Genomic DNA, 25,299 nt, shown 5'->3' with positions numbered 1-25,299 from the left:
ATTATAATTTAATTTAAGTTTAATAATGAAATAACTTATTTTTGGTTTAATAATATAACATTTTATAAATATAATAATTAAGTATTTTGTTAGAACTCTATGATTATCCTAATTATATTTTAGATTTTTTATATTTTAAATGAGATGTTTATCCGGTATTTGATTGTGTTTATCTGCAGTTAGTTACACGAATTCAGATATGTGATGAAATCGGATAGGGATGAACGGGTTTAAGAGTTTTTAAGAGTTTAAGAGTTTTAAGAGTTTTAGCCAAATGCTTTATAATATAATATAGATAATATTAAAATAAAAAAAGAATATGATTTTTTAATAAAAAAAGACACAAAAAAAAAAAAAAAAGACCCAAATACCTCTAAATTTAACTGGTCTAACAAAATAAAATTAATAGACGTTAAAAAGAGAAACTCAATAGGTGTGAAAATGTGAACCATAAGTATCATCTATGTATTTATTTTAATTTTTGAATCATTATAGATAGAAAATGTAAATTAGAGGGGCCAACTATGTAATTTACTCCTTTTTTATTTGGAAGAAATTTTGAAAATATATGGCATGACTGAGAACTGCAGTGGACACGTGTTTGATGGTAGGGATAGTGTCAATTTCTTATCCACTTCTGTAAAGACTACTACGCGAAAACGGTGGCGATCATGGCTGCCATTGCCTTTCACTTTTCCCCTCCTTCCTTTTGCTACTCGTCTCCTTCCCTCCAAAATTCCTCTTACTCTTCTCTATCAAGACTCCGATTCTCCTGCTCCGTCTCATCGTCGGTACCTCAGCACGGTGGCCGGACAGGTTTTATGGAGTTCCCGTACGTTTCGGCCCCACACAAAGATCTTATGGTCGACCTAGTATCCACGGTCGAAACTCGCCTCGAGTCTTTCCTTAATCCTTGCAATCTCCCGCCTGATGTACAGTCTTGTCAGAATTCCACCGGAACAGCTCATGCTTCTATCCATCTCAGATCCGGCGTCCAGTCGTCGGTGGTACTCTTCCACTTCCACTTCCACTTCCGTTTCTGTTTTGGATTCACTTAATTTGCGTATGTTAGCTTCTATAATGGTCATAATAATCTATAATAGAGTGTTGAATGAACTTAGGGTTCTATAATTCCTAATTTAATTTAGGTCAAGCTTAACTAGTCGAATCTAAAATAGACGATTAAATGAACTTAGGGTTGTATAATTCTTAATTTAATTTGATTGAGCTTAATGCTATGTTTGGGAACTCCAATATAATTAAACAAAAATCAGTTCTATATTTGAATAACTTACCAATTGGTGATCAGAGATAAAATATGAAACCAATGGCAACAGTACATCAGGTGTTCCAATGTTCAGCTTGTATGCAAGGGCTTCTATTGAGATTTGTTTTGATGTATCTTGAAGAACATATATAGAAATTCATCACTGAATCGTGGATGTTGGCATGTTTAATTTGCAGATTGATTTCATACTTGGAAGTTGGCTTCATTGTGAGTTACCATCAGGAGGAGCCTTGAACATTACGAGCCTGTCAGCCTATCTAAACTCATCGACTGATGCACCCAACTTGTTGGTAGAGCTCATCCAAAGCAGTCCAACATCTATGGTTCTAATTCTTGATTTGCCTCCAAGAAAGGATCTTGTTCTCAACCCTGATTACCTCAAGACATTTTATGAGGACACCCATTTGGATCAACACAGACAACATCTTGAGAAGCTCTCCGAGGTAAGACCGTACTTCTCGTCGTCTCTTTACATTCGTTCAGTCGCCTCTCCCACCGCAATCCTGGTGCTTATCGAGACTGAACGACTCGAGGAAATGATCAAAACCCATGTTAGCCCGATTGCCAAGGAAGTGTTGAAAACTTGGTTGGATATTTGTGTTTTTGGGGAAAGGAGAGTAGATGAAACTGAGAAAGCTTATTTGAAAAAGAGGGATGAAATGAGTAAAAGCAAGACCATTGAAATCGATCTGGGTTCAAACCTGCCAAGGTTGTTTGGGCATGAAACTGCTAACCGCGTACTAGAAGCTCTACGTGAGGTTTTCTGAAGCGAGTTTTGTTTGATAAGGACTTGTATTTTTCTGCATCGAAGGTTGTACCATATTTCGATGCTCATGCATTATCATCCCCTTGGTTTGCAACTTCATTTTTACAACACACCAATGTTATGAATCTTGAAACCAACATAATTATCCTTGTTTTTGTTTTTATGGCTGTATTTTTCGCAAATTTTAATACAGTTATTAGATTTTGTTGAAGTACTTCAGCAAACATTGATGAAAAAAGGTATCAAAATGACCATGCAAAAGAAAGGATTTAAAGGATGCTGTTTTCCATGTTTGACGACTGATCCCACATCGCTATATAATGGAAGCTGGAAGCGCTTAATATATAGATTTTATAGATTGGTGGTCGCCGGGCTTGGTAGCGCTTGCCTATTACCTAAGCAGGGGTATTAAGGTGGATTGGACCTTGAGTTGGGCTTGATGTTGCAATATCTGGCTTGCCCATTCCAAGTTGAGAGTTGGTTCATGTGGCTTAGGCGAAGGCTTGGGTCACTTGGACCTTAGAGAAGGGGGCAATGCGTTAGGCTGGTTTCACAGAGCTGCGACAACTCCTCGCTCCTTACAGTGGAAGGATCACAAGCTTGGGCTCGCCAAGTCCAATATGCCTACTGGTCTCGCTCAAAGGAACACCCATTTTTTTATTTAAAAAAAACATAAATTGTTTTTTTAGTGTTTGACAAATTTTGCTCATGCATGTAAAATGACATTTTTTCCGATACCATGAGGTCCAATATGCCTACTTTTTATACATCAACATTATTGTATTACTAAAAGTTCTTTTTATACATCAACATTATTGTATTACTAAAAGTTCTTTCCATGAACTAATATGGATTAATTTTGATTTTCAAAAACATGTATAAATTAAAATGCAAGTAAATAAATTATGAATTAAACTTAAAGTTATACGAATTAAAGAGTTTGTAATTCTCTAGAAACATGTTATTGTTCGAGAAAAAATTAATAGAAATAGTCATTTTCAGATTTTGGTTTTAGTCATTTTTTTTCCTTATATTTCAAAAATGTTACTACCTTTGCAAGTTGTAACTTCTCAACTTGTGGAGAGGTCAGAAGTTTATGATATATGTCCGTAAGTGACTTGCGGAAGTGTTAGAACTAATTTACAGATTTGGTCCATACATTTGTGGACCTGCTTCAAAAACTTATATTTTTTTACACTTTGACTCTTCCATAAGTTAAGTTGAGGAGTTGTGACTTGTAAAGATGATGACATTTTTGAAATGTTAGAAGAAAAATGGCTAAAAGATAAACCAAAGGAAGGGGGTGTTAGGGATTGCTTATTTAAAACAATTTATGTTTTTTTTTTTGTGAAAGTGCTTATTAACTTATGTGTTGTCAGATCTGAGTTTTATAAAAAGTGTTTCGATTAGCTTATAGTGGTATCAAAATGCAATAAGCTGATAAGTTGGTTTTTAGTGTTTGACAAATTTTGCTCATACATATAAAATGATTAAAAATGGTATTCTTCCTGATACCATCAGATATATGAGAAGATCGATCTCATAAACTTCAATACTTAGATTGATCAAACCTAGATTCATGACCAGATTTACGACCATTTCCACCGGTCAGAAATTTATTTCGATCCCGTCGGTGATCTTTGAGATGCAAAATCATCGCCAGTTCACGGTTGACGGTGGTGGTTTTCTGTCATTGTTCATGAACAACGTCGTTTTCAAAGCATGATTCATAAGCTACAGTTTCATCTCTTCAAAAATGGAAGAACAATAAATCGAATTCAAAAGTTTATGAGATAGATCTTCTCATATATCTGATGGTATCTTTTTAAGATCGATCTTCTGGTTCGTAAAAACTGGAAAAGGTTAAAGATAAAGGGTATTAGAAAATGGTTAAAAAGGTAAATTGTTAATAAGTTGAATTTGATAGTTAGGGGGATTCATTTAAAACGACTTATTATCGATATCACACGGAATAAGTCAATAAAAAGATTCCATAAGCAAATCACAAACACCCCAAAATGTCTATCTATGCTATATTATAAAGTATTTGACAAAAACTCTTAAAAACAATTTTTTTTATGCACGAAGTACTGTTTATTGCTGCATATTACTTAAAATTTAAAATTACAAGTAAATTATGCGTAAGTACAACTTATTAAATCTTCATACTTGAATTCGTCTAACTAACTACAGATAAACATAATCAAATATTGGATAAACATCTTATTTTAAAATATAAAAAATCTAAAATATAATTAGGATAATTATAGCATTCTAACAAAATAATTAATTAATATATTTAAAAGAAATTATATTATTAAACCAAATATAAATTACTTCGTTATTGTACCTAAATTAAATTATAAAAAAATTGAAAAATTACAGAAAAAATAAGAAATTTTAAATAATAATTTGATACTAATATCGATATATTTTTGTCAAAATTCTATGATATCTTCAAACTTATATTTTATTCAAAAATAAAAACATTATCGTTTTTTCAAAATCACATACGACCATATTATCACACTGAATGAGATAAAGAATAAAATGAAATATTAAAATCAAGATGTATCTCGATGCATTGTGCGAGTACCGTTCTAGTTATATTATAAAACATTTGACAAAAACTATTAAAAATAATTTTTTATGCATGAAGTACTGTTTATTAATGCATATTACTTAAAATTCAAGATTACAAGTAAATTGTTTATAAGTACAACTTATTAAAACTCTATGTTTGAAATAGTGTAACTAACTGCGGATAAACATAATCAAATAGAGAATAAATATCATTTTAAAATATAATTGGATATTTATTGAGTTCTAACAGAATAATTAATTATTATCTTTATAAAAAAATATATTATTAAATCTAAAATAAGTTACTTCGTTGCGTTAAATTAAATTATAATAAAAAATTTGAATTAAAAAATATACAAATAAAAAACTTTTTTTTGCAAATTTTATATGAATTTTTTAATTTTGTATTTTATTCAAAAATAAAAACATTATCGATTTCTTAAAACCGTATAAAATTATATTATCTCAACATAAATAAAAAATAAAATAAAATAAAATATTAAAATAGAAATGTATTTCGATATACTAATTTTAATTAATTTATGCGGTTGGAGATCAAATACATATACTATTGGGTCTAAAGACTTAACTCCTCCACAAATTTAATTATATTGCAACCCGGACCCGATGTCGAATTCCACGTGTTTGGTTTGATTCAATCGGCGGGAAGCCGAGTGTAACCAGCCACTGCTCCTTTGTAGCATGCACCTTAATCGTCCTTGCAAATTTGCGGCTCTTTTCGCCTCTTGCACACAACTTTCCTACTTGAAACCTTTGAAGGCTCAACTTATCGTCCATGGGTTCTTTAAACAAGATACAGTTGTGGGGGATTTTATCAGACGATGCATTGATCTGGGTGATCCCCAATCAGCTCTATCAACCCTCTCGAGAATTAATCCCACCTTGTTCTTGCAGAATTTGACTATCAGGTGCTTACATGATCATGAATTGTACCAAGATGTTGTTGTTGCCTACAAATTTTTTCAGTCTTCTAGCTGTCCATCTGATAATTTTACCTTTCCGTTCGTGATCAAGGCTTTTTCAGCTTTAAAAGCTATTCAGAATTGTAAGGAGATCCATTGCGTTATTTTGAGAACTGGGTTTGATCAAAATGTAGTTGTACAGACGGCTTTAGTTGATTTTTATGCAAAAATTGGTGAAATCAGTCTTGCACGTAAGTTGCATGATGAAATTACTCAACCAGATTTGGTTTCTTGGAACGCGTTGCTTTCTGGGTATTCTTTGCATGGACTTAATCAGGAGGTTTTTGAGGTGTTTGGCAGGATTAGACTTACAAATTTGAACCCCAATGTGAGCACTTTCGCTAGCTTAATTCCAGTGTGCTCTCGTTTGGAGGATTCAAGGATAGGAAAGTCCTTCCATGGGCATGTTTTCAAATGTGGGTACTTTAATGATTTCTTGATTCCTGCTTTCATTTCAATGTATGGCAGCAAGAATGAATTATCTGTTGCCAGAGATCTATTTGATTCTGTACCGAAAAAGAATGTTACGATGTGGAATGCCATGATCTCTGCCTATACACAGAGCCTGAAACCTTATGATGCTATTGAGCTATTCAGAAAGATGACTCTTGATCACGTCAAGCCTAATATGATCACTTTCATGTCTATAGTTCCCTCTTGTGAGATAGTTGTGAGCATTGATTATGGCGAGTCACTTCATTCTTATGTTATCAAATTAGGGTTTCAGAACCAACCTGCTGTTGCCACAATCATTTTGTCAATGTATGCCAAGTTCCGTCATCTGAATTCAGCCAAATTTCTCTTCAATCACATGACCCAAAGAAACCTCTTGGCATGGAATTCTATGGTTTCTGGGTATGTTTATAACGAGTGTTGGACAATGAGTTTGGTGGCATTTCGTAGTATGCAGGCTGATGGGTTTAACCCAGATGCGGTCTCTATAATCAGCATTCTTTCTGCTTGTTCTGGACTGAAAGCAACTCTTTTAGGTCAATCTGCTCATTCATTCAGTCTTAGAAGGGGTATGGATTCGAATCTCCACTTATCTAATGCACTAGTTGCATTTTATATCAACTGTCACAAAATGAGCTACTCTTTTCAACTGTTCGAAAGAATGGTCATAAAAGATGATGTTTCATGGAACACGCTAATATCTGGATGCGTACACAATGGAGAAGATGAAAATGCAGTTCTCCTCCTTCAGATTATGCAGAAAAAAGGTGTGAAATTAGATTCAGTCACCTTGATAAGTGTACTCCCTTGTTTCAAGAATCTTGAAAATTTGGTCCAAGGTATGGCTGTTCATGGCTGTGCTATAAAACTCGGAATCGCCTTTGATGTTTCTTTAGACAATACACTTATCAGCATGTACATGAACTGTGGAGAACTCGATAAGGGGAAGATGATCTTTGATGAAATTCCCGATAAGGATGTAGTTTCTTGGAATGTTCTGATAACTGGTTATCATCTCCACGGGCTTGAAAAAGAGGGAATTGATTTGTTTGCTCAAATGGTGAAGGATGATCATAGCCCAAATTACGTGACCTTGTTAAATGTATTGTCGATGTGTTATTCGAGTATGCAAGTGAAGTCAATCCACGCTTATGCAGCTAGGAGATGGAATATTATGGCCGAAACCTCGTTCATCACGTCTCTAATATCCACATATGGTCGATTTAATGAAGTAAGTTCGTCTTATTTTCTGTTTCAAATGGCAGAAAAAGGGGATATCTCAGTTTGGAATGCTATTGTAGCTGTTCTTGTAGAACTAGATCATGCCAGGATGGCGGTCTCTTTGTTCTCCTGTTTACTTCGAACGGAGGTGCAATCTGACTATATAACAATTCTCAGCTTAACATCAGCTTGTGGTCAGTTAAACCATATAGATTTTACAAATTCTATAATGGGTTATGTCTTACGAAAGGGAATCGACAAGTATGTTGCTGTTAGCAATGCGTTTATAGATTTGCATGCTAGATCTGGGAACATATCATATGCAAAGAAGGTGTTTGATGAAATGCCTCTTAGAGATGTCATCTCCTGGAGTACAATGATCAGTGGATACGGGTCACACGGCAATGGTGAAGCTGCACTCGCTCTGTTCACACAAATGAAAGATTCGGGTTTCCAACCCGATGAAGCAACCTACACTAGTATCTTGTCGGCTTGCAGCCATACCGGATTAGTTGATCAAGGGCGGATGGTATTTGAATGGATGCTAAAAGATACAAAAATCTTGCCACGGATGGAACACTATGCTTGTATGGTGGATTTACTCGGTAGAACGGGCCACTTGAAAGAGGCGTATGATGTTGTTAGGAGGCTGCCATTCGAGCCTTCCATAAGCATACTTGAGTCGGTGTTGGGTTCGTGTTTGAATCACGGAGACATTGAAGTTGGGGAGCGAATCGGGAGGCTGATTACGGCACGGGATGTGACGAATTCGGGAACATATGTGATGCTTTATAATGTATATGCAGCAGCTGGGATGTGGAGTGAGGCTAACAAGGTTAGGCGGTGTATGGAAGCAAAGAATTTGAAGAAATTGCGAGGTTTTAGTTTTATTGAAGGACAAAGATCCTGCTGAAGATCAAGTGCATCAAACCTGGAAAAATAGCGCGATTATGAATCGTGTGTTTATCAAGTTGACACCATGAAGCTGTTTAATAATGGTGCGTTTATTCCATTGGATAGGACATAGTAAAATAGAACAAGGATCGTTGTTTCATATTTACATGTTATTCATGTGGAATAAACAGGAATAGTGGATTAGTGGAATAGGCATGTTCCACCTCCTTGAGGTGGAACAAATCTATATTTTATCAATATACCTTCAAAAAAAAATTAATCCTCTTTTAAAACATCAAATGCGTATCCCTCTTTGCACTTTATCCTTATTTCTAAGACGTCAAATACACATCTTTCTTTACATTTTATCCATTCTTTAAATTTTTATTTAAACGGATTTTATGTTCTTAAACTTTCAATTCATTATACTTAAAATATTACTTTTATACGGTTTCGATATTTTGGTTAATTTTGTGTAATTTATTATATATTAATAATTAAAAAATAATATAAAAAAGTATGAACTAAGGTTTGGAAATTGCATAAACTTCACATTTAGTGTCATTTTAATTGTCTTGACAAAAACTTTCTAAGTATATATTTTGTCATAAAATATATTTATTTTAGAGTAAATTACATTACTTTGGATCTCTATTTTGAAATATCTATGGTTACAATCCCTATAGTTTGTAATTTACAACGCATTGGTCCCTGACTTCCAACTCCCCTAAAAAAAAAAAAAAAAACTGTTATCTCAGGAGTAGTTAGGTCTTTTTATCAATTCTTTACTTTTTTTATTTAAATAAAATAAAATCAAAAAAGAAAAGACTAAAATGCTTCTCTAAACCAACCGAGTTAGCAGAATAATTAGGATGGAATTAGATTTAGGAACCAATGTGTTATAATTTTCTATAAACACGATGGGGGATTAAAAAAGAAGTATTATTTCCAGGCAGGGTTTTGGACATAATTTGGATACATGAAACACCCAAAAAACGAATAATCATGGTTCTGGTTTTACATCATCATAATCTCCTAAACCCTGCAACTTTAAAAAGACTCCAGAAGAGTTGTACTAAACCTTCTACATAAACCCATCCAACTTATCTATCAATCAAATCCCTCTTCTGCCAAAACAAACCCAAAAAGAGATACAAAAAAACAAACAAACTCCCAGAAGAAAGGCATTCCAGGTTTCATGTCCAAACCAATTAACCACCTCTTCCGCTCATCCCACGGTCGAAGATGACCCACCTGAAGCCGGTTGTTTCGCCACATAAATCTGCTTCACTTTTGTTGAAGATGGGAAACCCTTCTCTGGTCCCATGGACTGATACCTTCCGTGGAACCCCGTCCTACGATGGGACCACTGACCCATGGTTTTGTTCTTTGGAGACACCCCTCCACCTCTTTGATACCCATAACCACCACCAGGATGATTGTACTGTTGATTCTTACCCTGTTGATGGTGTTGGTTCTTGAATGCATTCGTGGTCTCAATGTTGTTATTGTTGATGCCAATGCTAATGCCACCTCTCTGAACAGCATCAGCGGTCTTTGTGCTTCCTGAAGAGATATGGCTGACAGTGATTGGAGCAGACGTGGTAGAAATGGATGGGCCGGATGAGTCTACCAACCCAAGTTCATCAGGAAACTGGTTCATGGTTGAATCTCTAACAGGAAACACCATCCCGTTGCTGTCCGATGGAGTTGAAGTTTGAGGTTCGGAAAATCTATTTGGGGGGAATGATGATTGGTCAACAGGGTGTCCTCCATGGCTGCTGAAAGGGGTAGGCGCTGTCATCGCTTCTGCTTGCTGCTGTAATGGCAGTGACATAGGAACCGCATGAAGAGGTGATGCAGGTACGTGAGACCAGCGAGCTTGGACTGACATGTCTGGTGCAGTCTGAGTACATATTTCATCGAGGTTTGTCAAGTAATGATGTCATTGGTGCAAATAGACAATTTTAACATGAAACATTTCAAAAATAACAACAGCGGATAATTTAGGAACTACAAATATTACCTGAAATGGAGGCACGTCAAACATGGTTAAAGGGGAACCCATCGGCAATAGGGGAGAGCCAGGAGCAAGATGCTGGATGGGACCGGACATGTTAGGAGGATTGCGCTGTCCAGAAACCATATTCATAGAATTCATGTCTTCTTCACGGGCAGAAGATGTTGGATCATGCTTCCAGTCGGGTTGTTTTCCAGATGGGATATATGTGGCACCCATAAAGCTCAATCCAACCTGCCCAAACTGACCAACCGGAGCATAATGGTTATAAACCACCATATGTGGTGGGGCTTGCACACCTGGAATACCTCCAGGTGAACCGATGAAGGGGCCAGTGAATCCAGCAGGAGGGCCATAAAACGAGTCCATGCCAGAATGGTTTTGCCAGGCTCCAATATGCCTTGAACCTGACCCTGTACTCTTTTGGGATTGAGACTGGGTCCCACCAGATTCGTCATGTGGGCCAAACGCAAAGACTGGACCACTCATCATGGGATGATTCATCTCGTAGAAGGGAAAATGAGAAGGTGCAGCTCCATGGAAATGAGAAAGCATCTGAGTTGATGAGCTCTGAGGACTCGGTAGTGGCGGCCATAAAGATATCGGCGGAGTTTCAACAGAGAGATCAGCAGGAAGTGATACACTAAGAGATTCCTCAGGCTTAGATTGACTTCCCGATTGTTGATCCCCACCCAATCCTGCAAAACATTTAAAATAAGAACTTGTTGATATGGATAAGAAGCATCAACTTTCTATGCGACGACAGCAAACATATGAATAAAAACCAAAATGAACACAATGCAAGGACAATTAGCATTACCTCCTGGGATATCTTCAACTGCACCTCCAAAAGTTTTCGTGCCTGAAACTGAGACGGGTCCCATCCCATTGCCAACGATCTCATCCGTATCAATGGCAGCCACAGCAACGGCTGAAGCAGCTGCTTCAACTTCAGCCTCACAATCTTCCGTCAGAACACAAGATTCACTGGCGTGCTCATCTTTCTTGAAAAATAGATTACGATCACTTTCTGCTTTCGAAATACTTTGGGCCATGTCAGGACGGAAGGACCCAGGAGCCCCAATCCCATGTGAAACAACACGGCTACTAGGAGGAAGTACTGTTGGCGAGGTGACTGCACCTGAGTCTCAAGGAGAGACGATAACATCATCAGACTTTGAAAATACAAAATTCATTATAGTGCTTAAGCTTTCAGGAAGCAGATAAGCTTACCAAACTGAATTTTTTCACCAGCAAGCAGAGAGTTGATTGGGCTTGAGGAGGATGAAATTGATTTTCCCTTTGTCGATATTAATGACGATGTCAAAATGGGTTCACTAACCAAGGTGCTATGATCACCAATAGATGTTACATGTGTTGTACTGAATCGTGCAGGCTTCATAGCCTCATCAAGTTGAGTCTGAGTTAAAGGAATAACCTGTAGGATGTATCTGAATTAATTCAAGATTTCACATAACATGAAGGGAAAATAAAGAACCAACATTTATTCAACACTGAAAGATCTTCAACATGAAATATAACATATCTTACTTAGCAGAAAATAAATTATTAGAACATCACAACTGCATATATTAGAACATATAGATATACAACAATGGACCACTAAGCCAATCTCAGAAAAGTAACTTGATTTCTCCCATTCTAATGTTTGAACTGAGATACACTATAACAACAATGAAACAACATGCTTAGAAAAAAGATACAGAAAAAGTAAGTTATCACCTGTTGATCCATCCGTGCATTACCCCAGTCGCCCAAGGATGTTTGCACATTATCAGTAACCTTATTTTCAGTCTCAAACATGAGATTTGAACCAAGGTCTTCAACTGCACCAGATATTGCAGATACAGATCCTCTTTGGAGAGTCCTGTAGAGTAATGTATATGGTTAACAACTAAATACAAAGAATTTTCCATGCTATTTTCCGTTTCCATGAAAGAAAACATACTTGCTAGTATGCGATCTTATCCCAGTCTGAACATCAGTATCAGCTGAGGGAGTGCCGATTGGAGCCATTGGTTGAGAAGCCATTGTTGAATACTCGGTGGACAGTTCCTTGTTCACCAAGCTGCGCCCCTCAGAACCAACAAAATCAGAACGGATGTTTGATGCTTCACCAACCATTGACACGGAGATTTTATTTGGACCGGTGGAGACTATAGGACCTTGAACAGAAGATCGAGTCTTTCGAGGTTGCTGATGAATTAAAAGAGAAATGTTATGGAATATCCAATGTATTATCTAAGCAAACAGAAAAAAGAAAGAAAAAACCATTTGAATTAAATTGACTGTAAACTGAAACCTTTGTAACCCGTGATTTTGCCTTGATTTCTTTTTCTCTCTGTTCACGCCGATCATTCAACATCTGCCGTTTTGACCTGACCTCTATGAAGTCATCTTCATCACTTGGGCATTCTATGCCAGGTTGCTTAAAAACACGTACAACACCACTTTGCAAGGGAGCATCAACATCCTCTTCGGGAATGTTCCTTTTTAGGTTGCCTTCCACAGTGGATGACGAGGCCCGAGTCTTAGTTGGTGTTAGTCTTGCAGTTCCTTTCCCTGGCCCGCTTTCAGAGGTTATCTCCTGAGAACCACTTAAACCTGCAGCTGAAGCATCAGGTACAACCCGCTTCAATGATTTAGTGGACACCATATGACGCCTATACCCACTTCTTGTAGAATTTCCCACACCTTTATTGCTTAACTTGTCATCCAACCCAGAGCTATTGGAAGAACCCATTCCCAACGGCTGCCTCCTATCAGCATTATCCCGAACTCGAAACTCCGTTCGCTGGATTGGACGTCGATGTTTCCTCTGAAACTCATTAGAACCCGAGGGAGAAGCCTCGTAAGCTTGAAATGATCTTGGGCCAGAATTTCTAGCCGGGTAGGGAGTTCTCTTCCCCCTATTAGCAGATGAAGGACCTGGAGCCTTTGACATGGACACGTCTTTTTCACCAGAAAGGCCCCGAGATGATGCAGGTGCAAATTGCAACCGAGCCTCAGAACCATTATCAGTCGCATCATGCCCCTTCTCCTCAACTGGTTTAGATCCAATTCTGTTATCAGCAGAATGGGAAAGATCACTTTGACTGTTACGTACCATATCGTTGTATTCTGCATTCCCTCTTGCAGTCATGCCCCTTGACCAATTCTCATGAGGTAGATCCGGCATCGCTGAAACATTGCCAGATTGGTTATTCAGGATACTAGCCGAACCACCATCCTTTTTCATGTTAATGCCAAAATTTTCTTGACAAAACTGATTAGGCAGAGAACTACCTGAATTCTGATTCAGATTGAAATGGGTGTGGTGTATGTTTGGCTGAACAAGAGATATTGGCTGCGGAGTCATCGGAAGAATCCCCTGGGAAACAGGAGATGTATATCTCAGCTGACCAAACTGGAACAAGGGAGGTTGTGACTGGTGCATGTGGCCCATGGATGGACCAACAGGTGGGTGAAGATGGAGAGGCATCTGTATAGAACCAATTTGTATGGCTGGAACGGGAGACGGTATGAGAGAAGGGCCAGAAAACAACCCAAACTGGAGTTTAACTGGTAAATCAGCTTGGCTTGGAACAGAAGATAATGCAGGCATGGTGGACTGGCCAGAAGAAGTACTTGATGCCATCTCAACTGATGAAGGGATTGTGTGCAGAACAGAAGGGCAAGAACTAACGGACGAATCGCCCAAGAGACTACAAGAAGTCGATTTCTGAGCAGTTTGGGGCTGGACAACTGAATACTCCGTTATCTTTTCAGGTTCATGAATCACTGCATCAACTGATCCCTGCGTTTCTACACCAACAGGAACTTCTGCCATCTCAATCATATTCCCATCTGTCTTCAAATCTCTCTCAAACTCATCACCAGGAATTCCAACTTCAACACCCTCATTGAAGCCTAAGACTAAATTGTCCATCACATTAGTTGTGCTTTTCTCCTCAAGATGCATATGCTCAAATTCCTGTGTCAGATTGATGTTTTCATCAGGTCCTTCATGCACTTCATCTTCTTCACCATAACCATCATCATCTTCATCATACTCTTCTTGTTCCTGCATCTCATCATGGTTCTCAAGACTCCATTCTTCATCCTCATCAACTGAGACAGACTTCGACGCCGCCATTGTAGTCACTTCTCCAGGTTCATCATTCACGACTTCATGTTCATGAGTCTCCTTCCCTTCAGCTGCAGTGGGTATAACTGAACCAGCAGAATCATCCAGCTCATCATGAGAGAGATGTGTTGGAGAGCTAGGGGGACTGGAGACTGAGAGAGATGACTGTGAGTCACACCTTAGTGTGTCATTCTTGTCCAGCTTCTGTGCCATAATTTCTTGTTGAACATCAACAATATCAGTTTGTTCATGCCCTTCCTGAGGACCTCCATAATTCTGAGTCCTTGCAGTAGATTCTAGAGAACTTGAAGGAGCAGAGAGTTCATTCTCCCCTCTCACAGAGGATTTGGGCACGGATGCTAGTGAGGGAGGGGGGAGCACACGAGGCTGCTTCATGGAATACCGTGACCTCCCGTAGGAATAAAGCTTATCTGATTCAGAATTCATATACAACCGCTCTGAGTAAGGAGAACGAGCATTGCCACGAGAATGCCCCTGTCCCCACCCAACTTCGCCATATTTCTCAGCAACATTGTCATAAAATTCTGACTCAATATCCCTATTTCTGCCATAAGGTTCTCCGTCTCCAAAAGAGTTCCACCTGTGATCTCGATCTCCTAGATGAGGGAATCCATCAGTATCAGGATCTTGCATCCCCCCTCGGAAAGGAGATCTTGAAGGCATATACCCACCTCCTCCATAAAATTCTTTCCTAGGAAAACATCTCCCACCAATTGATGCTTCTCGCCTGGGACTATGATGACCATTATCCTGGTCATTGAGTAGGAAAGATGAGTTGCTTCCAACTTCAAATGCATCTCTTTTCCAAGGATTAACAGGTTTTCCTCTGTCCATAAAGCTAGATGAAACATCTCTAGAAAATTGAGGCCGGTCAAAGGGCCTGTCCATTGCAGATGAATCAGAACTTGCCGAAGTTGTTATTCTCTCGACCATTCTCTGGCTAACTTCCCAGTTATCAAGATCTGAATCCACAGACACATCACTGTCTTTTCCGCCAACTGGAACTTCCTCGTCTGCAGCAGTATGGACACTAGTACCACTCTTTCCAACTTCAGCCTCCCTCTTTGCTATTCTAGCCTCCAATTCTAGAAGTTTCTGCTTTGCAGCTTGTTTCCTCCTCTCTTCCTCAAGAAGCATCCTCCTTTTTTCCTCTTCTCGAGCAATCTTCTGCTCTTCAGCTTTCTGAATGGCCTCCAATCTCTCTTGCTCTGCTCTCCAGGCAGCTTCTCGAGCTTCTTCTTCCATCCGTCTCCGCCTTTCTTCTTCCTCCATAATTACCCTCCGTCTCTCTTCATCCTCTCTCCGTGCTTGTTCCAAAGCTCTTTCTTGTTCTTCAACGATCCTCTGTCGTTCCATCTCTTGCATCTTCTGAACTCTCTCAAGTTCAGCCTCGAAGGACTCCCTGACAGGATCATGGAAATCTGTCGGTTTAATCACATCCTTCTTCCTCTTCACAACTCCAGCTAGGTTTCCAGTAAATGGATCTCTCTCATCATAAACGCTGGAACTGAAATCTTTCTGATAAGGATCATCAAGGTAAGTCCGTTCACTCTTTGAAAATGAAGACTTCTCCCTGCCAAAATTCAGAGCTTGGTCATTTATGGAATGCCCCTTACTAGCTAAGGGAAAAGCTGATCTCGACCCTGCAGAATTCTGGTAACCTTCACCCCTGTATCTAGGGGATTCCACCGAATGATTCCAGTGCCACTGTCCCCCTTGTCTCCCTTGCCCAGCATCCCTTCTCACATATGCAGGGTCCCGGTTTCCAGTTCCCACACCATGCTGAGCATTGTCTCCCAAAGATGACATGTATCTGCTGTTGCTAAGGCTATCTGGCACAGTGATATTGTTTCCGTCATTTATAACTTGCGCTGCAGCAGGTTTATCTTTGTGAATAGAAGAATTCCTCCAAGTGTTGCTTTCCCTGTCTTCCCTGCTATACAAATTTGGTTCTCTCCGGTAAGGCTCAGGTTTATGGACCTCAGAGGTAGAACCCTTAGAAACGTTACCAATGTGCTGACCACGCCTTTCAGATAGACTATTGGGTGGTTTGTGAGGCAAAATGCTGCTCCTGGGCACATCAAAATCTCGATCCCAATATATTTCACTTTTTGGCAACTCATGATCTCTGCCACTCCTGCCAGAAAACCCATGACCTGTATCTCGCTCATCATCAGCCCAATCAGACCTTGGATTCAACCATAAAAGTGGCAGTGGGTCCTCTTGCTTCTGAGCGTGATCCACGCGTGCACTGCTTGATCTTGGACTCTGCCCACCATTTTCATTCACACCATTTGCAATGCGATGGGATGATTGGATGTGAGCTGGTGAACTGAAATTAGAACTGTTTCTTAGATCATTGGATGACTCCTCACTAACTAATTGCTTCAGCTTTTGGAAAGATCCTTCCTTCTGTTTTTGTGCAGGCCCAGTTGAGGAAGGCAAGGCAGCCCGTAGAGATGGAAAATCTTCTCCCCTCAACACCACAGCTTTCCCTAGAGAAGCTACATTCGAATGATGAGCTGAGACCGTATCTCCATGTCCAAGTCCCCCACCAAACCTAGCTGAAGGAGGCATATAAGTGCCACTTCCCTTGGTAGCTACACCTTCAGTATAATTCACACTCTCTGAAACCTGAGTATCACCACTAACTTCCTTCTCCTGCAAAGCAACATTTCCAGGTTTGGTCCAGCCCATACCTGAAGAAGTTGGTCTTGTACCAATCCCCGAACCAGCACCACCTGCCACCCCGCCCCCAGACCCTGATGAATCAATTTTCTCATATTCTTTTCTCAGTGAAGGCAAGTTCAAGGGGGGTGGAACAGATAATTTCGGCACAGCCTTCTGCAAAGGACGGTTTCGAGATAGAACAACCATCCCACCTCCCGCACTAGCATGCCCACCAGGTCGGGCTCGGTTTGTTCCAACACCCGGTCCATAAGGGCCACTATGAGGTGGATAATTATGATGAGAAGGCTGCCCATATAATTTATTCAAATTTACAGACACAAACTTGGATCCAGAACCGCCATGGTTGTTGGCCATAATCGAATAATCCAACCCGCAAACCTTGTTCTCAATCCGCAACAACGCATCAAAACCCTAGCCCTAGGTTTCTCTTTCCTCCACGAAAATCAGGTGTACGTACACACGCAGGGTCTGTTCAGCAGATCTCACAGTGAACACGAATAGAAAACGAAAACCTTAGAACGCCCTCTGAGCCTATCTGAGAATGAATAGAATCACAATAATTACACTATGATCGAGACAAAAATTGATCAATACAGCTAATAAATGTGCACGGTGTATAGATCAATCAGTGTGGAATACATACGATTAGGGCTTCAAATGTAAAGAAATTTGATTGGGAAACGCGATCAAGTTGAGAGAGTATAAGATGGAATAAGTTACCTCCGATGATGTAATACAGCGGATGGCGACGGTGATTTCGCCGGTGGTAGATACAAACACGTCAGAGAAGCCCTACAACCGCTCTAGTCAGGGCGAGGGCGAAGGAGAGTTGATTTTGTTTTAAGATTTGGGGAGAAGGTGAAAGTGTACAATTTGATGGAAACCTATTTTGGTCGGTGTGTTTTTTAATTTTAGACTAACTTACATCAATCGTCCCTTAACATGCCACTAATGTACAACTTAGGTACCTCAAGTTTTAAAAATTCGGATGAAAGTCCTTTAAGTAAGGTTATATGACAAAAAATAGTTTTCTCCCTTGGCCTTGATCAATCGTTTGCAACTCACATGACCACATTTAAGGGTAGTTTTGTAATTTTTACTTACTTTATTATTGTTTTTCTTATTTATATTTTCTTCCCTTTTTGTATTCAGATAACACAGTATATGAAAAGTGTCAGATAGAATTTGTCATGGCGACAGATGAACATTTTTAAATCATTTGATAGATATCATTGATACAAATCGTAAAAGTGTAACGCCCTAATTTTTCGGCATAGTTTATAATAGATAATCCAAATGAGAAACTAAATAATTATTGAATGATTATCATTGGTATAAATTACGTTAACCATGGTTTTAGAATGTTCGATGATTACCAACGAATTAAATAAAACATTAAATAAACAATAAAATTCCGGAATATCATTGATGTTGTAATCTAAAGTTTTGATGTATATTATTGATTTATGAGTTGATGGATAAAAAATGAATGGCAAAAACTAAAAATCTTTGATTGTTTTGTAAATACTAGAAGGGTGTTTGCACAATGCAGCGAGATACATCTCGATTTTAGTATTTTTTTTCTTTTTGTCTTGATTTATGTTATAATACGTTTTTATTTGACTTTGAGAAAACGATAATGTTTTTATTTTTTAATAAAATATAAATATAAATATATCATAAAAAATTTAAAAAGAATATTGATATTAGTACCGGACTAATTATTTAAAATTTCTCATTTTTTGTGTATTTCTTTAGTTCATTTTTTTTATTTTTGGTTTAATAATATAATTTTTTATAAAGATAAATAATTAAGTATTTTTTTTTGTTAGAATTCAATGATTATTCTAATTATATTTAATTTTTATATTTTTAAAATTAGATGTTTATTCTTTATTTGATTATGTCTATCTGAAGTTAGTTACACGAATTCAAACATAAAACTTTAATAGGTTGTACTTACACACAATTTATCTGTAATCTTGAATTTTAAGTAATATGCATCAATAAAAAGTAATTCATGCATAAAAAATTATTTAAAAGTGTTTGTCAAATGTTTTATAATATAGTATAAATTAACAATTTATACTAGATATCATTAGGCATGGCAACGGGCGAGGATGGGACGGGTTTTGTAATTCCCGGCCCCGGTTTTTAGTAAGATCCCCTGGCCCCAGCCCTGGTGGGTACGAGGATTAACATCCCATCCTTGATCAAACTTTGGTCAAACCCTATGAAAAATATATGTTAGTTTGAGTCTATCGGGAATCCTCGGTCCCGCTTTGAGTAACATCCTCTGGCCTCGGGACCCGTTTTAGTAGAGAATCCAATCCTATTTTCGGTTCTGGTGAACTAAGTTACTTACCGGGTCGAGACACATCATCATCGTTAGATATCATGATGATTAATATTTGGTAATTGATAAATTAGTAAAAATTTCCAACCACTAAAAGGGGCATTGTTTGAGTTGACCCATTGGGCCTATGTAACTAGCATATGTTACTCTTTCATTGTTTTTGGATTTAATTTTTATACTAATTATTCTCTTGGGCTAGTCCATTGGGCCTGACTATTTCATTTTTTTTCTGAAATGGGCCTAATTGTTTTTCTTAAGTGATATTTTTATTTCATTTTCGGATTTTAACAATTAACATTTAATTCCATGCAATTTTCAAAATATAAACAGTGGATTTTTTTTTTGATGACACCAAGGGGCTATTTAACAAAACAATTATCAAGTAAATACTTACCAACCTTTCAGGGTAAGATTTTTCATCATTAAAATGACATCATATGTAACAATCTTACTTGATAAAAACTTATGCAAATAGTCTTTACCCTCATTTACCAGGTAAGACTCTCATTCCTTGTCTTACGTCTTACCAGGTAAGATTCTGGTCATTGTCATATAAATTCGGTAAAAGTAAGTGACGTGATAACCGTTTAGTAAACGACCCATAATGGATGATCTTATTGGATATATATTGGATTGGATTGGATCTAGCCAATATTAACCGGATTGGATTAGATATGATCCATCCGACATCAATGGATGATCTAATCGAATACATCCAATGTCTTAAATCCGATTTACAACATTAATATTGTTTTCAACCATAAAGATGCTTACCCTTTTATGGCCAAATCCAATTGAAAATTTAGTACTTGTTAATCGAACTTAAAAACACTTATAAATATCATTTTGAAAATACAACAGAACTATCAGATGAAGATAAGATCAACAAAAAACCTAAATTTGAAAATGCAACATAACTATTCCCCCTGTTTTATTGCAAGATTACAGGATCAACTTCTCCCAGTAACTAAAAAAGCTTTAGTAGTGCACAACAATCTATAAAACAGAACAGTAAGCCAGTAGCTACACAACAATCTATAAACAGAACAGCAAGTAGTTTATCCCAAATTCTAAATAAAATAATAAATAATATGTTAAGTGGATGGTAATTGGATGGGGTTTTGGATGATAACTGGATGGTATCGGTCAATTCTTATTGGATGGTACTTCGGTTTGGTTTCGTTCTTATCCGTTATGGACTACCACCCAACCACAGATCGATCCAAATTGGATGTTGAAATTTTCGATCCGATTCGATTCAATTACAATTGGATAACCAATCTATGCCGATCGGTTCTAATTCGATTAGTCGGTTTTAAATTTGATCGGTTGACTTTTCCCCAATAAGAGCATCTCTAACATATAGATTTTGGCTAATTTTTTCTTACAATAAATTCTCCAAGAGCATCTACAACAGATTTCCCAATTTTTTTTAAATAAAAAACCAAAAGTAAAAATCTCTAAAAAAAATTACATTCAACACCAACTGATTCCTCATTTTAGGGAATCCAACATTGATTATAATATTAAAATATTTTTTTCTTTCTCTAAGTATTTATCTTCAAAATTTCCTATTGGTGGTATCACTTGTAATCATTTTTGAGGTTATCTCCATATCTGGGGAAAAAAACCTTTCTCTCTCCTATTTTCTCTGTTTTGGAGATAATTTGGAGAAGTTGTTTGAGCAAAATATTGATTTAAAATCCCAATTTTTTCCGTTTTAGAGAAGTTGTTGAAGATGGTTCACAAGATACGTGTAAAAATTCTCCAAATTAAAAAATATATAAAAATGATTCCTTATGAGAGAGAAAAATGATTTTTTTAAATTAATTTTATGTAATTTTTCAAACGATTTAACTTTATGTAAAGTTAAGAATTCTTCAAAAATAATAAAATAAGAGGGAAATAATATTATAATAATACAATTAATTTTATAATTTTCAAAATAAAAAAATTAATAAATCAAAATATAATTTCCTTTGAAAATTTTTATGTTCCATTTTGTAAATTTGTTAGAGGGTGGACGAAGATACTCAATGAACCATTATGTAACAATGAGTCAGGTATCCAAAATAAGGCATGGCTCGTTTGTTGACTTTTTACCTTGTGAAAGATTTCGTCATGCATCGGTTCAAGAAGATTTGGGTCTTTGGATTAGTTCAACTTGTAATAAAGTTTCGGCATTTTAGGAATCTTTCTTAGAGGTCACCTATTCAAGTCTTTTAAAGCCACTGAGGTATCCTAACTCTTCCTCGGGATCCATTGGATTAGCTAAGATATGCACAAGCTGGTCTAAGTTGGAAACGAGTTAGGCACAATCAAGACAAAGAAAGCCAGACTCACCTCATGGATTGCATTCTCGTATGCAATTGTAACTAACTAGTCTTATCGCCATGGCATTCACCATTGCTTCAAGAGAGGCTTGAGGGTGGGCATTCATGAAAACTCAACCATCGTTCCGTTAACAGCGACAATGTTGTTAGTGGTGGAGATGTGTGAACTTGGAAACTGCTCGCAAACCACCAGTTGTTGGGTGTTGGAGTGTGCTAGGCCAACCTTGGGTGCATATATAAACATGGGTTCGTTTTATAGGATTGGGTTGCCTCTAGTTGTGATTGGGTTTTATGATAGCCCAAATCCGCAGTTGTCTTTTAAAATTTAAAATCACTCAATATATTTCTTAAATGAATAAACAGAAAATTATAAATAAAATAAAACGAAACTAGTCGATTAAATGTCTATATTGCCATGCTCAGTGATTTTAAAAAAAATCAATTTTTTTTACCTTTTTTGTTCTCAGATTGATTTTTTATATAACATTAAAAACGAGTATTGGAGTGGCTTGTACAAGCAAAGATGCTGATAAACATAAGTAAAAGAACTTAATTTCTCATCATTTATAAAGTGTTGTATATAAATAATGAAAAAAAAATTAACACTGAAAATTATAAAGTTTATGTTTGAAATAAAATAATAATTGATGGTTTTAGATCCAATAAAAAAAACCAGATAAAAAATACTTCTATATATATGTGTCAAACTAAACATCATATGATTGTTATTTTTTTGTCATCGTCTGTTTGATTCAAAATTTTATTATAATCTAAATATTTTAGATTTAATTAAAAATTTGTAATTTATTTTAATTTTAGTGATGAAGTATTTTTTTTTTCGAATAATAATAATCAGCAAGCATTATGTTTGAGCTTAATGATTAAATATTCTGTATCTTTTTTGGAAGGGACTCCCAAATTATGTTTGAATTAATCTCGACAAATTGTAACCGCAAGAAATCAACCCTAATAAACTCAACGTCCATGATTATTGTGTACGTTTGGAATTCAAACATGGGCATAGAGAATTATTAGCATATATTTATTAGCCGCTTATTAGCTTTATGAATATTTAAAGGTTTTTAAAAATTACACGTATACATGAATCATTTGTAAACCTGAAATTTTAATAATTATATATTCCTAAACAATATCTATTAAAACATCTTCGGAGTGAAACTCAATTTGCAAACAGGTGAAATGATGTTGTCCAATCCAAATATAAGACATATCCTGGATTTGATTCGTTCCCTTACTAACTTCAGCCATAGAAAATGAGACAAAAAATGTCCTCTCACATTAGTGCACTTTTTGGTATGGATCAATAAGGATCGCCAATAATCAAAAAAAATTTTGGCCGAAATTTATTGTTGTTATAACATAAATTATACACTTTATTTATTCTTATACTTTCTATTAAAATTCTCTTTATGAAATTATTCGAGCAACGACGGTGGTGCCTAACACGACCTAGTTGGGTTGTGTACGGAACAATATTATACCACGACACATGAGCCTACTCCCTTTCCGCCCACGAAATTAGGTCCGAAGATCAAAAAAAAGCAATAAGGGACCATTTTTTTTCGTTTACCTGGAAAAAAAAAAAAGAATCCCTCGTAATTCTTGGGATTGGACCACAATCTATAGACAACTTTTGAGACCAATAAATGGCTTGATCCATAAATTATTTTATAATTATTATATTTTATCATTAATTTATTTTAATAACCTACAAGATTATATTTATTGTCTTCAGTTAACTTATCATTAATTTAAGTAGATTACGTTTTGTTATATAGCTCACTACAAAAATGCAGAGTAATTTTCCCTCGCTGATTCGTCGCTGAAAGGGCAATCCGTCGCTGATACTCCGTCGCTCAAACAGTCGTAGGTAATGCTATCAGCGACGGATATCAGTGACGGATTTGCGACGAACACTTTCAGCGACGGATCAATGAGGGAAGTATTTAGCGACGGATCAGCGAGGGATTTGCGAGAGAACTTTTAGCGACGGATCTGCGAGGGAACTTTCAGCGACGGATCTGCGAGGGAACTTTCAGCGACGGATYTGCGAGGGAACTTTCAGCGACGGATCTGCGAGGGAATTTCAACCACTTTCAGCGACGGATTTTCCCTCGCTAATCCGTCGCTAATTTGCAAAAAAATAGGAAATATATTTTTTAAAAATGCATAAATCCTGTATTTATTTATAAAAACCTGGAAATAATAATAATATATAACAAACCAAATWTGTGAACAAAGTAACTAATTCATACGATTTAAAATATGGATTCATACAATTTAAAATATTCAATTCATACAATTTAATCTTCGAATACATAAAATCTAACTATCGGGAGGTGGGGGAGGTGGGAAAACGTATCCTGACTGCCGCATAAACGCAACAAAATGCTCCGATAATGCGGCCTGTTGGGCTAATGCAGCAGCTTGTCTGGCCTGTTCGGCCTCCAAATCTGCCCTCTTCTTCCGTTCTTCCTCCATTTCGGCCAGATGACGTTCCTCTACCMTTGCCAACTTCTCTCTCAACTCCGCTACTTGTAAATATTAAATATTCGACAAAATCAGTAATTTCTTCGCAATTTTAGTAAAGAGAAAGTTTATAACAATATAACCAACGTACATCCGCTCTTGACTCGTATGATGACCCGCTAGTGCTACATCTACCCGTCATAGCAAAAGAGGGGTCCTGGGTGGTCCCGAAACCAAATATTCGGCCTTTCCTCCATCCTCCGACACTTTGCTCCCAAAGAGATGCCTCATCAGGGGGAGGGCTGTCGGTACTAGATTGTGACTCACCCCTAAGCGATCAGCGAGGGATCAGCGAGAGAATATGATTTTTGCAAATTCCCTCGCTGATCCCTCGCAGATCAGCGAGGGATCAACGAGGAAATTGTCTTATTTTTTTATTTTTATTTTTTTTATCAGGGCTTAACCCATTTAACTGAGTTTTGTTCGGTTTTATGGGCTTTATTCGATTTTATTTGGCCCAAATATAAACCCATTAAGGCCCAACCAAACCGAATAAAACCCATTAAGGCTCAAATGGAACCGAATAAAGCCCATTAAGACCCAATAAAACCGAATAAAGTTCATTAAGGCCCAATAAAACCGAATAAATCTCATTTAGGCCCAATAAAGCCTAATAAAACCAACTCGACGAGTATATATATAAACATCAATCCAATCGTGGTTACAACCACTACACATCTATATATATCGTGCATACATGTGTATATATACATTATAACAATTACAACATTGTGTAAATATATATATATATATATAACACGGGACGACGGGTATATATATTTATAACACATGCATATATGTGCATATAATACAAATCGCGGTTAGCAACCACAACATATGTGTATATATATATATATATATACATATATACAAACAACACATATACATACATACATACGACATCGACATATAAAAATATGTACATATAACACATATACATACATACGACATCGACATATAAAAATATGTACATATAACACATATACATACATA

At 37.0% G+C, this 25,299-nt stretch overlaps 3 protein-coding genes across 8 annotated transcripts; 2 read left to right on the top strand and 1 right to left on the bottom strand.

The window, feature by feature from the left end:
- The first annotated feature begins 609 nt into the window (after window positions 1-609).
- On the top strand, window positions 610-2,222 carry LOC112518578 (red chlorophyll catabolite reductase, chloroplastic). Of its 2 annotated transcripts, none has more exons than XM_025126338.1 (2): window positions 610-1,004; window positions 1,465-2,222. In XM_025126338.1, exons 1-2 carry the CDS (start codon window positions 672-674, stop codon window positions 2,053-2,055), a joined length of 924 nt encoding a protein of 307 aa, XP_024982106.1. In that variant the 5' UTR covers window positions 610-671; the 3' UTR covers window positions 2,056-2,222. The 2 variants fall into 2 exon arrangements, with proteins under 2 accessions (XP_024982106.1, XP_024982099.1); XM_025126331.1 differs by having other exon boundaries at window positions 616-1,007.
- A 3,117-nt stretch (window positions 2,223-5,339) lies between these two features.
- LOC112513456 (pentatricopeptide repeat-containing protein At5g39350-like) lies at window positions 5,340-8,207 on the top strand. Its single transcript, XM_025119768.1, has one exon. It carries the CDS (start codon window positions 5,340-5,342, stop codon window positions 8,205-8,207), a length of 2,868 nt encoding a protein of 955 aa, XP_024975536.1.
- Window positions 8,208-9,113: 906 nt separating this feature from the next.
- LOC112510798 lies at window positions 9,114-17,896 on the bottom strand. 5 transcript variants are annotated; one of them, XM_025116165.1, is made up of 9 exons: window positions 17,788-17,896; window positions 13,515-17,602; window positions 12,532-13,409; window positions 12,178-12,425; window positions 11,952-12,096; window positions 11,442-11,646; window positions 11,029-11,355; window positions 10,215-10,906; window positions 9,114-10,094 (listed from the first exon to the last, which is right to left on the bottom strand). In XM_025116165.1, the coding sequence occupies exons 2-9, from the start codon at window positions 17,419-17,421 to the stop codon at window positions 9,417-9,419; spliced, it is 7,080 nt and encodes a 2,359-aa protein (XP_024971933.1). In that variant the 5' UTR covers window positions 17,422-17,602; window positions 17,788-17,896; the 3' UTR covers window positions 9,114-9,416. The 5 variants fall into 5 exon arrangements, with proteins under 5 accessions (XP_024971933.1, XP_024971916.1, XP_024971923.1 ...); XM_025116148.1 differs by having other exon boundaries at window positions 12,532-17,602; XM_025116155.1 differs by having other exon boundaries at window positions 11,029-11,349; window positions 12,532-17,602.
- Window positions 17,897-25,299: the final 7,403 nt, after the last annotated feature.

Source organism: Cynara cardunculus, assembly GCF_001531365.2.
Source record: "Cynara cardunculus var. scolymus isolate 2C chromosome LG 1, CcrdV1, whole genome shotgun sequence".
NCBI lineage: Eukaryota > Viridiplantae > Streptophyta > Magnoliopsida > Asterales > Asteraceae > Cynara > Cynara cardunculus.
Note: the sequence above shows the minus strand (reverse complement) of the source record. Positions and strands in the feature narration are given on the sequence as shown.